Source organism: Copidosoma floridanum, unplaced genomic scaffold (genome assembly GCF_036245765.1).
Source record: "Copidosoma floridanum isolate Cflo_tuat_1 unplaced genomic scaffold, Cflo_Japanese_pri ptg000014l, whole genome shotgun sequence".
Taxonomy (NCBI): domain Eukaryota; kingdom Metazoa; phylum Arthropoda; class Insecta; order Hymenoptera; family Encyrtidae; genus Copidosoma; species Copidosoma floridanum.
In genome coordinates, this window is record NW_028321891.1 from 3422833 (window position 1) to 3437647 (window position 14815).

The 14815-nt window shown below is 39.2% G+C and overlaps 3 protein-coding genes across 5 annotated transcripts; all 3 read right to left on the reverse strand.

Moving 5' to 3' along the window:
- Nucleotides 1-9: 9 nt before the first annotated feature.
- Nucleotides 10-1695, reverse strand: LOC106638228 (uncharacterized). 2 transcript variants are annotated; one of them, XM_089591803.1, is made up of 5 exons: nt 1470-1695; nt 1053-1168; nt 475-615; nt 272-403; nt 10-185 (listed from the first exon to the last, which is right to left on the reverse strand). In XM_089591803.1, exons 2-5 carry the CDS (start codon nt 1099-1101, stop codon nt 127-129), a joined length of 381 nt encoding a protein of 126 aa, XP_089447929.1. In that variant the 5' UTR covers nt 1102-1168; nt 1470-1695; the 3' UTR covers nt 10-126. The 2 variants fall into 2 exon arrangements, with proteins under 2 accessions (XP_089447929.1, XP_089447928.1); XM_089591802.1 differs by having other exon boundaries at nt 1439-1695.
- Nucleotides 1696-2234: 539 nt separating this feature from the next.
- On the reverse strand, nt 2235-4395 carry LOC106638221 (suppressor APC domain-containing protein 2). Of its 2 annotated transcripts, none has more exons than XM_089591965.1 (7): nt 4158-4395; nt 3653-4009; nt 3286-3596; nt 3066-3212; nt 2786-2986; nt 2590-2708; nt 2235-2505 (listed from the first exon to the last, which is right to left on the reverse strand). In XM_089591965.1, exons 1-7 carry the CDS (start codon nt 4252-4254, stop codon nt 2499-2501), a joined length of 1239 nt encoding a protein of 412 aa, XP_089448091.1. In that variant the 5' UTR covers nt 4255-4395; the 3' UTR covers nt 2235-2498. The 2 variants fall into 2 exon arrangements, with proteins under 2 accessions (XP_089448091.1, XP_014206780.1); XM_014351294.3 differs by having other exon boundaries at nt 3653-4027.
- A 2021-nt stretch (nt 4396-6416) lies between these two features.
- On the reverse strand, nt 6417-12216 carry Trhn (tryptophan hydroxylase). The gene is made up of 12 exons (XM_089591910.1): nt 12094-12216; nt 11905-12018; nt 11608-11818; nt 9219-9322; nt 9067-9134; nt 8894-8944; nt 8241-8339; nt 8108-8154; nt 7885-8020; nt 7543-7669; nt 7218-7447; nt 6417-6767 (listed from the first exon to the last, which is right to left on the reverse strand). The coding sequence occupies exons 1-12, from the start codon at nt 12190-12192 to the stop codon at nt 6434-6436; spliced, it is 1620 nt and encodes a 539-aa protein (XP_089448036.1). The 5' UTR covers nt 12193-12216; the 3' UTR covers nt 6417-6433.
- Nucleotides 12217-14815: the final 2599 nt, after the last annotated feature.

Here is a 14815-nt window from a genome sequence, read left to right on the forward strand (position 1 = left end):
ACATTATCTTGATTATTCATTCGTTCTTTATTTAATTTATTATGTACAACATTTTCACGTCTAGCAAGTTTATGTCATAATATTATTCAACACCAATTTTTTCTGAGTGTTTGAGTTCTTTGGTTTTCATATAACAACGCACACGTCTTGAAGAGGATCTTGTGGGTCTACTACTTTAGGACATGCTGAAAAAAAAGTTACCCCAGTTAATGCACATGTTATAAATGCATATTTTTTTTCATAATATATTTTTTTTAAACTTGATGTTTACGTTTATCGCAATGAACTCCGAAAAATCGTGTTCCTGCGCAGCTGCATCTATAACCAGGTTTTGAAGATATTTGAATGCAGATTCCATCGTGCAAGCACCTCGAGCTATGAAAGCAGGCATTATGTCGTTCTCCTGAAATGAATCCATGGGGAGAGCACGTTAGTGAAGAAAGATGAAGAAAAAAAAAAACATCGTACACATACCCCTTAGAGCGAGTTTGCAGCTTCCCATATCTTCGTATCTGAATTCAGACTTGCATCCAAAGCCGCAAGAACATTGACCTTCGGAAATTCTGCATCCTCTTCGCATTTCATCTGTTTCGCAAGCTCGAGCGCATTGATATTCTGAAAATCAAGTTTATAGTTAATGCAGTAAAATTTTTGCCAAAGGATGTTATTCACAATGCATATTTTTTTTCATCGATAACGAGTGATGGTCGTTTTCATTACATGTGTGCGTGTGTGTGTGTGTGTTTGTGTGAGATGTTTAAGTGGAACACATTATAAATATACCGCGTGCCCTAAAAGATATGAAAAGAGACTACATTGGATAAGGCGACGTGTCAGTGGCAATCTCAGCGACCGGATGCATTTCCCGCGCGCTCGTGATAATCACTGTTCCAGCTCTCTTCTTTTATTACTATATGTACCATAAATTTTCAGATATGAATTCCGGACTCGTTTACGCCCCAACTAAGCGTACTCAACGGACTTTTTGTTTTTTTGACCTCCATGTGTTCTATTTCTAAAGAAAAGTGCAGTATAAATATGCGTATAAATACCAATTACTGCTAGAAGAAAAATGACGATTGGCAGGGCGAATTTCTGCATAGTTGTGATGATGAATTTGCGTTGCTACTTTTCGGAGAGAAGAGAACGAAACTTTAACTTGCTGATCCTGAAACAAATCATAATTTAAATGTATAGTTTTACGTAGGTGAGCCGTTGACACTAAACTTGAAAAACATCGAGTATTATTAGTCGTACCATAGTGACTACAAAAAGTTTAAAATTAACTTTCGATTCTTGAAAATTTTTATTTTTTTTTTTAGTGTTTGGTAAATTGCTTTTTATTATTGTATGACATACGTGGGATAGTTTAGAAATATTCTTACAAATTTGTTACAAATAATGATGATTAGTTTGTAAAAAAAAAAAAAATACTCACAAAATTTAGCGTAATTTTCTATTTGGCTTACCCTCTTCAAGATGAATCAAACCTTTTATTAACGTGAGCACTCATTAAAATTAAAAAAAATGAAAAATATTGATAATTTTCGGTGTATTTCAATTGAAAGAAGTAGAAAAGAAATTAATATATGAATAGTTGTAAGCGCGAATCAAAAAGAAGCGAGGCGCTCTTGGTGAGTCCCTAACAGAGACTGAAAGTTAAAGTTGGCTTTGTGAACGAAATGAAAGAAAAAAAAAAAAAAAAAAAAAAATCGTAGTCGTTGACGAAACCGTGCGTGGGGTGCGTTGACTGTCTCTCAGGGTCCAGCTGTCGAGCAGCAAACATGCACATATGAGAACAGCGAGATAAATGTCCCCTTCCTTTTCCTCGCGCTGACTTCTCCGAACTCTTGCATCTGTGCATTTCCTCTCTCAATCTTCTTCGTTTAAACTTTTTGTCTCTCTCGCCTTCCTTTTTTTGACTCTCTTGGTTTTAATTTTTTATCTCTCTCTTTTTTCGTCTCGCTACTGCTGCCGTCGCTGCAACCTATGCATTATTTTTTTGATCTTAAATTGTACTGCTTCTCCAATACTACTAGTAGAAGAAATATTTTTATATTTTTTGAGTTGATTTTTATTTTATTTTATTTGTTTTTTGAAACACTCATTTATCGTGATCTCTTAAATTAAAAAGATGCCATAATTTTACTTTGAAATTGGTTATTTGGTTTAAATCAGTACAAATACGCATTTTAAATAAGAAATAATTTATTGATAAAGTAATATTTTTTCAATTTACACTTGATTATAATAAATGGATGGATTCAATGCTTATGCAACTATGAATACATTTTTTATAAAATATAAAAATCTTACAATTAATATAAAATTTGTTAAAAATACGGCATTATGCCGCAACAACAGGTGTATTTTACATTACACTTACATTCTTATTTGTAATAAGTGACATAATTAAACAACGCTCTTTTTCCTTATTTCCTCTTACACAACCAAAATATTGGCGATAAATTTTTCTAATCAATGCTCCTCTTGTTCAATTAAATTCTGTAAAAAAAATTCATAATTTAGTAAAAAAAATGAGCTAATTGAAAGGTTTTCGAAAAATACGGTATCCAAAAGATAATTTACATGAACGTTTGATCATGCTGTTCGTGAATCATTGTTGATCGTCGAACGTACAGTTCACGCATAAGACTATCTTTCTCTTGTTCCAAAAGTGCTATACGATGACTTTTTTTACTGACTTCCTGTTTAATGATTGAAAATCAAGAAAATATAATAATTGGAAAAATTTAATTTACATAATCGCTTTAATTTAACGCACCTCATTTAATCTATGATTTTGCTGCTTTAATCTCGACAACATATCTGCCGACGTTGGAGAGCTCAAAAAGGCCAAGTTCATGTGGAAAGGCAATCCACCTCTTTCCCAACTACTGATTAAAGCTGCCAAGTGTCTATTGACTTCGAGCACTCTGGCTTTTTGAAGTTCCAGTCTTTCTTGTTGTGCTTCCGTCCATTGTTCCTAAATTCATTTTTTAATTATTGTATTATACTGACGTGAACTTGTAGACAATTTTTTGACAAGTGATGTCAAAACATACCACGTGTGAACCCATTCTTCCCAAATGCTTAATCTTTTCTTGAGTGATAGAAATCTGCTTCAAATACCAATCCCTTGCTTTTTCAACCGCTGTAAGACCTTGCAACAGTACGTCCTTTTCTTGTTCTATTTGCTTCATTCTTTTCATCTGTAACAAAAGGTTTATTTAACAGTTTTAGACCTCAGTTTTATTTAACTGAATGTATGAAATTGTGATTTACCATATTATAATCAATACCGTTCTGCAAAGTATGCCTTCGCGGTTCTCTTCGTCGACTGGGCAATTTTTTATTTTGAATTTGTAAGGCTAGTTGCTGGGCAGTATGAATATCAATAGCTTTACCATCCCCCAATATTCTGGGTTGTTGTATATTCTGACGCTTTTCCGACCCTTTTTCAGCTCCCATAATTATCCCCATTTGCCAGTTCTGTAAAGCTGTGCGTATCTCTGATTTATCAAAACTTCTGTCTGCACTCAAAACTCTACTATCCAAAGCTGCACCAGTGCGAGGTGGTTTTGGTGGTCCATAAGCTAAAATAATAATTAAATTAATGTTGAAATTCTAAAAGACCATGGAAAATGCATACCTTTCAAGAGTTTTGAGTCAGCAGAGAGTCTAGTGTCAACTTCCTTTGTTCTACCTGGCAATTGAGGCATACTAAGTGTCCTCTGTTGTGAAATAACGTTATTTGGCCTGATGGTAGCCGTATTTGGCGAGGTCCAGGCCGATTTGTTTTGATTATCAAGCACTGGAGCAGAAGGTGGTCTGTTTGGCTGAGTAGCATCCAGTTTTTCGGCTTGGGCATGCAGTAAGCTTATTTTAAGACCAGCGCAAAACCTCTCGAACGACAAAAGACCATTGGGTGGGGTTTTTTTCTTCAATCCATCCAACACTCCTTTTGGCAATCCAGAGGCCCCATCGTCGTGCCAGCGAGCTTCGATGTCTGCGTAATTGACATAACCTGCGGAAGTGTTTCAGGAATGACAGAAGACTTGTTTTACTTTCATACCATATTGTTGCTACACGTACAACAGCTGCATTGAAAAACTCAGTACACATGATACAAGTAAATGAGTATGAAATACGCTTACCAGTGTTCTGGTCATCCATTATGTCAAAAAGAGTCCGCATAGCGGAAACAAAATGCTTCGGTAGTCCATCGATGCTGGATTCAGTGATTTGGGCCATTTCAGCTACAGAATTTAAAATTGAATCGTTAATCCATCAGGCTGGTAAAAAAAGGACAAAGCGCGTGTGCCCAACAAGTAGGTACTGCAATAATCATGGAAACAAATTATGCAGCAAACAACATCGGTTGTAAACAAACAAAAAAACTCAGCCCGCAAATATAATACTGTATATAAAGTACACATATATACAAACATATGTTTTTTTTGCGCTAGTGGGTTCGCCTCCCTGCGCGCTAAAATTCAAAGTAATAAAATATATTTTCAGCCTTTTTTTCCTGTCTCTGTTAATTTCTGTTTGACATTTTTTTTTTTTTTTTAACGGAAATCATTGTTTTTGCATTAAAAACGCGCTGGTAAGATGAATGAAATATCTAAGTGACAGCTAATAGCTTAATTTGTTGATCAAAATTAAGTTATTCTGCGATTATACGTACTTAAAAACGAAAAACTTTACACGTTTCGAAAAGAAATAAAAAAAATTAAAAACTGACAGTCATCACCATGTAAATATTTTATTGAGGTAAAATAACGAACGAATCTATCGAACTTTTCCTAATTTTACGGGGGATGCTGCAGGAGTTCTGGATATAGGGCGGGGGAATCGGAGGGTCTTTTACGATGGAAAATTTTATTGGAAATTTATATTGAGTCAACATATTCTTAACTCCTGTGATAAAGAAACGGCGAAGTATTTGAAAAAGAAATAATAAAATAATACACGAATACATGAAAGTTTTAACAAAAAGTTTGAATGAATTTTCACCCTTTATAAGACGAGATGAATAAAAGAGAGGAATCCGTAGAAACGCAATAACAAGGAAGTACATGGACTTTAAGTAGAATTGTATAAATAAAAAAAAATAAAAAATATGAACACACCATGCAAGCCACCCCCTTACATTGAACTTACCTCACTTACCGGTTGTGAGGGTACCGGTCCGGTAGGCTATATACTCTACAAAGTTTTTCAACGTTTAGCAAACCGTTCAAACCGATTCCGTCCCCCACCCGGGTGACCCTAGATTTGCGTCATAGGCGAGCTGGTGTGCACACATCTCTGGCCAGAAAAAAACTGATTCGGCTGTATATACTAACCAGACACTTTTTTCGCCACATGCAGGAGCGAACCGGAGAAACAATGGTTGGGTCAAGGACTCGTCGGGAGGATTCAAAGTGGATGCATCCAGCGGAAACGATCATTTTCCAACTTCCCCTCAACTTTTCTTTCAGTTTTAACCGTTCGGTATTTCACAAACGATGATATTCATGAAATTTGTCGAAAAGTGTTAACCGCATGCCGCATGACAATTGTTGTCCACCCGTGTCGATAACCAAGTATACAATATATAGCAGTTATAGGTGTATTGGCTAACGCTAACCGGTAAACGCCGGTACCGACGCTGTAATAAATAGTTGACATAGTTGACATGCTCAACCGCGGGCAGCATGACGAGCCAAAAAGACTTGCCACGGGCAGTGCTCTCAAAAATGTGTCCGGCAAACTTGTGGGAATTAACTTAAATGTGCCTAAATGTGTCGCTATAGACTCAAACACACACATTCCTGTATACCAAAAATGGGGTTTTTCATGCAAGGTACCAATATTGTCAGCAACAGGTCAGCCTGCGTTTTTTACTTAAATATGTTCTTGAGGGGATTCTTCCTCAAGTGTAAAAATAATCAGTTTATGAGTATATAACGTAGTATGCGTTTTTTTGGTCTATAATCCCTCAAGTATGGGTGTCAAGTTTGTTTTACTCTTTTACATTAGACGTCAATTGAATGAAAACAAGGTTTATTTTTCGCAAAGCTTTTTATTTTTCTATACATTCAAAAAACACATGCAATTTATTTATCCACGGATTAAAATTCATAGTCCAACTACATTGTTATTAAACATTAATTTTTCATAAATAATACAACTATAAATCTATTTCTCTACATTATTAATCGTAAACATCAACTGTGACTGTATATAATATGTCGAACGTTGAACCGACTAGACATATATATATGCATGCATGATGTGCGCCGTGTAAAATACACACCAAATAAACAATTAGCCAATCGTACGCCGGCTGTGAATAATACTGTGCAATGATTTTTGGGGAAAAAGAGCTTATTTATATATCATAGTCGAAATAAATACTGTATAATAGTGCAAGTTTATATAGGTCTTATTTAATGGAGCCGGGAGCCTGCCGAGGCTCGCGATCGTCGTCGCGATTGGGGCTCTTGTCGAGATCGTCCGAGTCGCTGGCGGAACTCGACGAGTTACCGGTTTCGAGTTGCAGGTCGATACCCCGGGTCAGCAGGTTCGTGATCTTCTCGACGTTGACGCTGTCGTCTTGCTCGTGGATTTTTCGCAAGGCGTTGGACACGATGCACAGGTCGCCCCGGAGCTCGCTCACCACGGCCGTTATTTTCTGCGCGTCCGTCAACACCTCAACCGACTGCGTGTACGGGTTGTACCGCAGCCCGAACGGCCGTTTTATTTGGTTCGCGAACTGCCTGCGGGGAAGAAAAAAATGTCTCATCTATTTGTACAATTTTCTTTCTTTTTTTTTTTTTTTTTTCTTCATTAAATTCATTCCATTCGCGTAAACAAGCCAAAGGGCGCGTTCGAAAATTACCGTTCGTCCTCTAAAATTGCGAGGAAAGTTTTACTAGTTATCGATCGGTTAGGCTGTTGTTTCCACAACTTGTCGAATTTTTTGAACAAAACGGCCCAGGGAACGAATACTAATTCTCGAACGCGCCCAAAATATCCGTTATATCGATGTAGTGACTTAGTCGTGGTCCCGAATTTTTACGATTTCATTGAGGTACGTTTATAATTAACAACAATATAAGAGTACTCCACGTTTACTTGAAATAAGGAAAAATTCAAAGTACTAAATTTCGAAAAATGTCGTTCGATAAGTCGAAACAGTTTTTGTTGGGTGCAGTATGTATACGTACCTCATTTTTTCCTTGGCTTCTTCGATGCTGTCCGAGTAATAGTACGCGTTTTGAAAGGCGGTGATAATACACTCCTGCTTAACAGTGACGTCAGGCTCGAACGGGAGCGTCTTCTCCGGCGCGGCGACCGCGTGTCTCAGTTCGGCGATGGACGACAGTAGACCAGCCCCGTACACCCGTAGGTCCCCTTCTTGCTTGCACAGTCCAAACTCCACGGTGAAGAAGTAAAGCTGTGAACCACACGAGAGGACACTTTTTTTTTGTTGTTGTTGTCTTTTCCTATGTATTTGGTGTATTAATTGCACATTATGGTCGAGTCGCTTACGGTTGCCAGCTTGTCGATGTCCACATCGGACGCGCCGAGAGAGGCGAGGCCGAGCTCTTGCGAGAATTGCGCGAAACTCGGGTTGGCCAACAGCGGCATGTGTCCCAAGAGCTCGTGACAGCAGTCCCTGAGTAAAGCGAAATTGGATCTTTCTTTTTGGTCCCGCAAATTTACATACATCTCACCAAAACGTCCACCACATCTTATTGGTGGAAGGAAAATGGCAAACTGAGAATTTTTGTTTTGTTTTTATACACGATGAATACTTTGGTATAGTATCGGAGGATTTTGTTGGACGTTTTGGCGATAATCGAAAGTACTGTGATATCCCAATGTTCTTACGGCTCGGGTGTGTAGAAAGGGTCGGACGAGTGGCGGATGTATTGAGTGCAGTGAAAGACGCGAAAGGCCAGTCCCGCCAGAAAGTCACGCGGCGACAGGTAACCGGCGACCGGTCGCAGTTGGAAACCCGTCATTTCTGAGGTAAAGAAAAATGTTAATCGTACCCGTTCAATATCATAAATAATCATACATAACATAAAAACACGTTCGTTATACCACTCACTTTTCAGAAAAGCATCGACGTCCTGCAACTGCGGTATATTGTCTTCTCTAGGGAGGAAAACACTCAGCTTGTAACAATGCGTTGTACGTAATATTATGCATAAATATACTATGGTGGTCGTGAACGGTCTCACCTGTATCCACAGTATTTGACGAGTTTCGGCCAATTCTCGAGAAACTCCTTGCAAGCGTGCTTCTGATAAAGATGATGGAGCTCGCGAAAAATCGTTCCCCTGCAATTGTCATATTAATTTATATGGCAGGTAATATTTTCTCCTTTCAATTTCAAGCAAAGCCAAAGTGCAATTCGATTAACCGCAATTAAAAAAAAAAACCCAAGGAGGGGAGAAGGTACACACACCGTATATACATAGTGCACAAGAGCCGGCATCGAATCAAACTTGAATCGGGCCAATTAAGCTGCATTCAGAGCGAGGCGCAAACTTGAGCGCGCCTCTTCTCCCTCGTTTGCGCCGAGCGCGTGTTCGATACACTGTACGTGTGTACGCGCTCGAAAGGTATAAAGAAGGAAGAAGTAGTACATGTATATATACGTATCGAGGAGGAGCGCGAATGATTGGCTTCGTGACGAAGGAAACACGTACTCGCGATCTTTCGCTACATGATCGTTAACGAAGGACCACTCGATTTATCCCGCTGAAATGCACGATCCAGGATGGATATCATCCGTACAGTATATTAGCGTTACTTTTTACCATGCGTGGGTGTACTTTTAATTTATGCATACATATATACATATATATTTATTGTACAGGTCGAAACATACCAGGTTTTGATCTCTTCCGGCGTGTATTTGACCTTTGGAATCGGCATCCCGCTGCAAGTCGAGGCAAATGCGCGTTCGGTGCGTGCGTGTAATCACGAAAACGACTGCGATAAAGTATAACTATTGTCTGATAATTGGGTGTATCTTAAGAAAAATATGATTAAAGAACCGACTGTTTGTAGTTGTTGGCTATATCGGCGAATTGCTCGCGGCGCTTGCGGTAGACGGGATCCTTGAAACCCTGCAAAAGGGAAAAAGATTTATTTATTAATTTTTTTTTTTACTTTGCGACTATTTCTAGCCAATACGTGAACGTCGCACTTACGGGATGATCGGCGTCGAGTTCCGTGCCGTACATCAGGACTTTTTGAGCCCTATCCAGATCGGCTATCTTTCGGGGAAACCAGACCATGTCCACTTCGCTGAAATCTACGCAAAGTGTGATAAATTTATAGTACGCTATCTCCGGCGTTTTGGTTAAAAATGTATGTATATGAGATGATTGCGCGGTACAGTACACGCTTGGACCGTAAAAGCTTTTACGAGTTTTAAATCGATGAGATTCGAAGATCGCATGTACGAGTTCTTTAAACAAAGTTTTTTTTTATCTTAACTAATTTTATAACTGCTCGTATATAAGTGTCATAAATACGTGTTTCGAGGGACCTACCCGGATTCGTCTCCGTTGTGATAGCATCTTTTATCACTTACCGAATTGGTCCCCGAGTCGATAAGGTGTTTCTAATCTTCTGCCGAATTCGTCCCGAGAAGAATCAGACCATTGTCGACAAACGGTATTGATCGTTCTCTTACATATTGTGAAAACGTTATATTTGCGTACAGTTCTGTGCTAGCCATTGCACTAAATGGTCTATTATAAACAGTTGCGTTAGTTAATTTTTCAACGGTGGAATTTGGTTTAACTGCATGACGACGGGTAATGCTTCCTTTACCTAAATCATCATCTGAATATCATGACGTCTTAAAAAAGATGCAAGTACTGACAAATACTGGCGAGGACTTTTTACGAGTAAATGATGAAGAAGAGAAAATAATTCTGTTTTCGACTGAAAGAAATTTACGGTTTTTATGTGGTTTAATTGATATTTATGTTGACTGAACATTGGATTGGATTTTGGATTTGCAATGAAAAGTGCGATGCAAAAAATATCATCTAAACGAGAAGGAATTTGGAAAAAGACTCGGGGACGAATTCGGTAAGAAATAAGGAAATATCGAATGACCCGAGAACGAATTCGGCCATACTCATTACTTTGGGTACGAATTCGGCAAGGCCGGTTTCAAGTTCTAGTTTAATTTCATATTACGATGATGTTACGGATTTGTAAAATATTATCGTCATTTCCAATGATATTGAACTGTGTCCATTATAACGATGGTTTTCCCCGAAAAATAATATACATATTTAGATTCTTAGCAAAAAAAAAAAAAAAAAACCCAAGATACGGAGTTATTTTCCTTCGTTAATAAATTTTATGATGGTAATTTTTTTTACGAAGACAGCTTAATCGTTTTTTAAGTGACCTTCGAATTATCGAGATTAAAGGAGACGTAAGCGGTTTCGCTATCTATTTCTTCATTAAGTGGATATTCAAATTTTATAATTGACAGACTTGGGCTCAATTATTTTATGGATTTTTAAACGCTTTAAAAGAACATTTTTTTTTTTCCTGTAAAAAGCGCTTTTTTTACTCAAAAAGTTCTTCATTCGTCACTAATCACTATACAATATTAGAAAAATGTTTTTACACCAACAGCTAAAGTGTAATATATTTAATATATTAAAATATTGGAATTATAAATTTATTTCAGTACACTCTTAAATACTTTTTTTTTTTTTTTAATTGTAATGCATTATTATTGCTCGATAAAAATTTTGTTAAAAACCACACGTTATTAGAAAAACAATTGAAAAACGTTTTTTAAAACAATGCACCAAATTTCGGTGGAAAAAATATTTGGAAAGCATCCGTACCGAGGTTTGACAATTGATTACTAACTGGAAGTATCAACTCCCTTTTTTCTCGACTTATTTAACGTCAGTTTCTATTTTTATAAATTTGGGGTACGGTTAATTCGTCATAAAAAATTAATACTCTCTTGACTCGTGATTATCACACTTGAACAGTCAACCAGCGAATAGATGGTGCACACAACGAACCCATTCGAGTATTCGATGATGATTATATCTGTTGTAGTACCAACAAAGTCATTGAAAAAAAAAAAAAAAAAAAAAAAAAAAAAATGAAATTGTGCGTATGTACTTTTTTCGTCATACGCAATAAAATGTATCCTTTCTAAAAGTTAGTAACCAGCTCGTCTCTGAAACTTGCACTTTACAAGGATGAACCGATTCATCAAATATCCGAAAACGTATTAAAAATACACCGCACTCGTCTCATGGAAATCAACAAGATAATCCACCAAATTTCAGTAAGCTAATTAATGATCTCCCCTGTAACTGGCCACCTTATCAAGCGAGTTCATTGCCATGCAGTTGACGAGAAATCTTGCACGAGTGTTTCCCGAAAAAAATATTTTCTTATCGATAGACGCCAAGTGGTTCAATGCACGCCGCTCTACCACGCAAAAGAAGAAAAAAATAAGCTCGGCTGACCATACATTGAGGAGAACAAAGCACGCAATGTACGGAATAAGGGGGGAAAAAAAAAAAATAAATAAATAAAACGCACCAAAGCTCGGGGCGGCCGAAAGCGGTGGGTGGGGCACGCTACCGATCTGCTCGTACTGGGCGAGATTGATGGCAGCGACCTCGCGGCCGAGCATCCGCGTCAACTGCTCCATTCGCCTGGGATCGCACTCCACGTCCACGAGGATCTCGTACTCCGAGTCCCGGCGCATGGATTTCCGCGACTCTATGTGCACCACGTTCACCCCGAGATCCTGCAACCCAAATCCACCCCTGATATGTATAGGTATATCCAATTCGTCGGACGTGACAAAGCATAAGAGTGAAAAGCACGCCATGCCTGAAAAACTTGTAGCGCTCGGGCGAGCCCGCCAACTTGGTTCTTCAAGGAGAAGACCACGGAATTGGTAGCGTTGTCGCCTGCCCCCGGCACCTTATTCTCGACCCTCGCCACCTATACGTTCATCACACTCGTATGACCAACAAACACGGGTTAACATATTACCACTTTGTTGTCTCGTTCACTCACGTCGTGGCGCTTGTGCAGAGGACTGCCCTCCTTGACCGTCCACTCCTCGTCCCTCCTGTACAGCCACATGCCCAGCAATCCCTTTCCCGAGCCGCTCATCCTCTCTCACCTCGTGCTGCTTATATGTACTTATATATATGGGGAATCGAATAATATACTATTATGAGGTGTGCTTGTGTGTATATTGATCGATTTATTTGTGCATTTCGTCGAGTTACCGTTTGGATCGGTATGTACACCAACAAGCACCAGATACCGGTTTCGCGGTTTAATGCAATTTTTATGCCTCGAGTCGCGTGTAAGCACACTATTTTACCAACGAAGCACTGCTCTCGTTCATCGGCAAAGACCGGCTGAAACGGCGATTCATGGGCCCCGCGTTTCAAATGAAAAGGAAGCACTTGTCGAGGGAATTCGAGCAGCAGTGTTGCGTTTTAGAGGATACCCGGGGTACTTAAAGCCTTCACCCCCTCCTGTCTTGGGAGGGTGAATGGCGCGCTGGCAACCTATTGGTCCGCGCCGCGGATCTCCCATTGGCTGGACCAGCTCTCGGTGCAGGTGTATTATATTCTCCCCGATGTGCTTTCATCCCCATCGACGTCAGACGCTTTTCTCGCTATTGTTCATCCGGCGATCATTGGGGGGGCTTTTTCTTTGTACTTGTGCGCTTGCGAATGCGTCGCGCGGTCCCAACCGATGATGCAAAAATCAGAATTTCAAGCCACGGGTACTGCATTTTTCGACATTTTTATGTTTTTACAAGTGTGTTTAAGTACACACGTTCAAAGTGTATAATCACAATTTACGTTTTTTATAAAATGTTTAAAGAAAAATCAAATCGATGATTCGTTAACTATTTCATATGTTCTTTAACGATGATTTTTGATTATTTTCGTCCGATAACAATTGTACTTCCAAAAAAGAGAAAAAAAAGGTAAGTGCGGTAAGGTTGTGCAGATCCGCGAGTTTTCTTTCAACTCGAAAATTTACGCGTTTCAATATTGGCGGAACCATCACTTGAGAAAAAAAAGTACGAGGATCGACATGATGTACCGATTCACCTTTGGTTAAATTACACTGTTGCTCTGAAAATTTGTATAAAACACTCGAGAGTGAAGCAATTACGATTAATGATTTCTTGTCACGATGAAATAGCAACCCTCGACAATGCAGATACACACAGATGGGGAAAAAAAAAAGGAGGACAATTGAAAATTGGGCGATGGTGCGTAAATGCGCGTGGGCGGATGGGAAAATTCACTCCAAGTGCTCATATCAACTTATACCCCGAGATTGGAGTAGCACTCGGGTCAAAGCAGATGCAGCACATTACTTCTTGGATGGGTGTATATACATATATGTAACGTTGTATACCTGCTACACGGTCATCAGTAACGCGCGCCGACTCCCCCCCTATACCCATCCTCGTGTGTGAGTTCGCGTCCGTTTAGATAACGCAAGACACGCGCTATCTTTTTTCTCTCTCTCTCTCTCTACCGCCCACACTCGCGCGCACACGCACATAGCTGTACACTTGCCCTCCTCCGCCGTGCGCTTTTAGATGAAATTAATCAGTCTCGGCTACTTTCATTGATTCCTTCCGTTTTATCTACAGACTTTCTTCTCTCGGCCGCTTCTCCTTTATTACTTCCTTTAACTCTCGCTCTTTCAAAGCCAACTTTCGTTATATAGGTACTCTGGAGGCGTTTGGTCACCCGAACAAATATGTAATGAAAAAACCATACCCCCCGTTTGAAGGTACGATCATCTCATTGTGGGGTCCAGCATATATAACAATGGCCCAAGTTATCCGACTGTGCGTGTCAGCTGCAGAGGTACATGGGCAGCCTTATCTTTCGCTCGATGTGCCATAAACTTCTTCGGTGTCAGTCAAAAAGTAAAAATCACGGGAATAATTGGTAAAACGAACACTAAGAGAGCCGATCGATGTCTTTCCAGAGGGGCCAATCACTTACGGGAAAAATCTCGAGGGACCAACTTTTTCCACGCTGAATTCTCACGGTGGGAATAGTATATACACCTAGTCGAGATCAAACATTGGAGTGTATATAGCTTCTTGTATACTTCCTCTGCCTATGTATAGGTACTGTTCATCAGCGAGAGAGAGAGATAAAAAAAAGAAAAGAAAACCATATACTGTGTAATTTATGATAAATGAGACGTTGGGCAACCAATGGAAATAATACTTTAGTTTGAAGCGGATTTAAATACTTGGTCAAACAACCGCGAAAGAATAGAGCTCTCCGTTTACTTCCTTGGCAAACAAACTGATCCTCTCTCGGCACTGCGTCCCAGTGGCGAGTGGGAACGAAAAATCCTCCGCGACGACGATTTCAAACGTCTACGATTATATTCAAGCCCATACAAAGTTTGTTGTTTAATGGTTTATTGGAACAAGAAAAGTACAAACAAGCCTTGCGTATAAATAATACGGAACCGCGAAAAATACGGACAAACACTATTGGGTGTTTTTTTGGGACGAGAAACGGCCCCATCGCGTAAGAATTTTTTTCTTTCGCTTCGGCAATTTTACAGGGATTCAATAGCAACACGCCCGAGAAGAAATACATTTTGTATGTTTTGTACCCTAAATGACGATGTTAATGGCATTGCGTTTATTTTTCACTCTTGAAAACAGTTCTAACAAAGCAATGTCCAACTGCTGCTGCGAATCTCTCAGTGACACACTATTTGTGATACC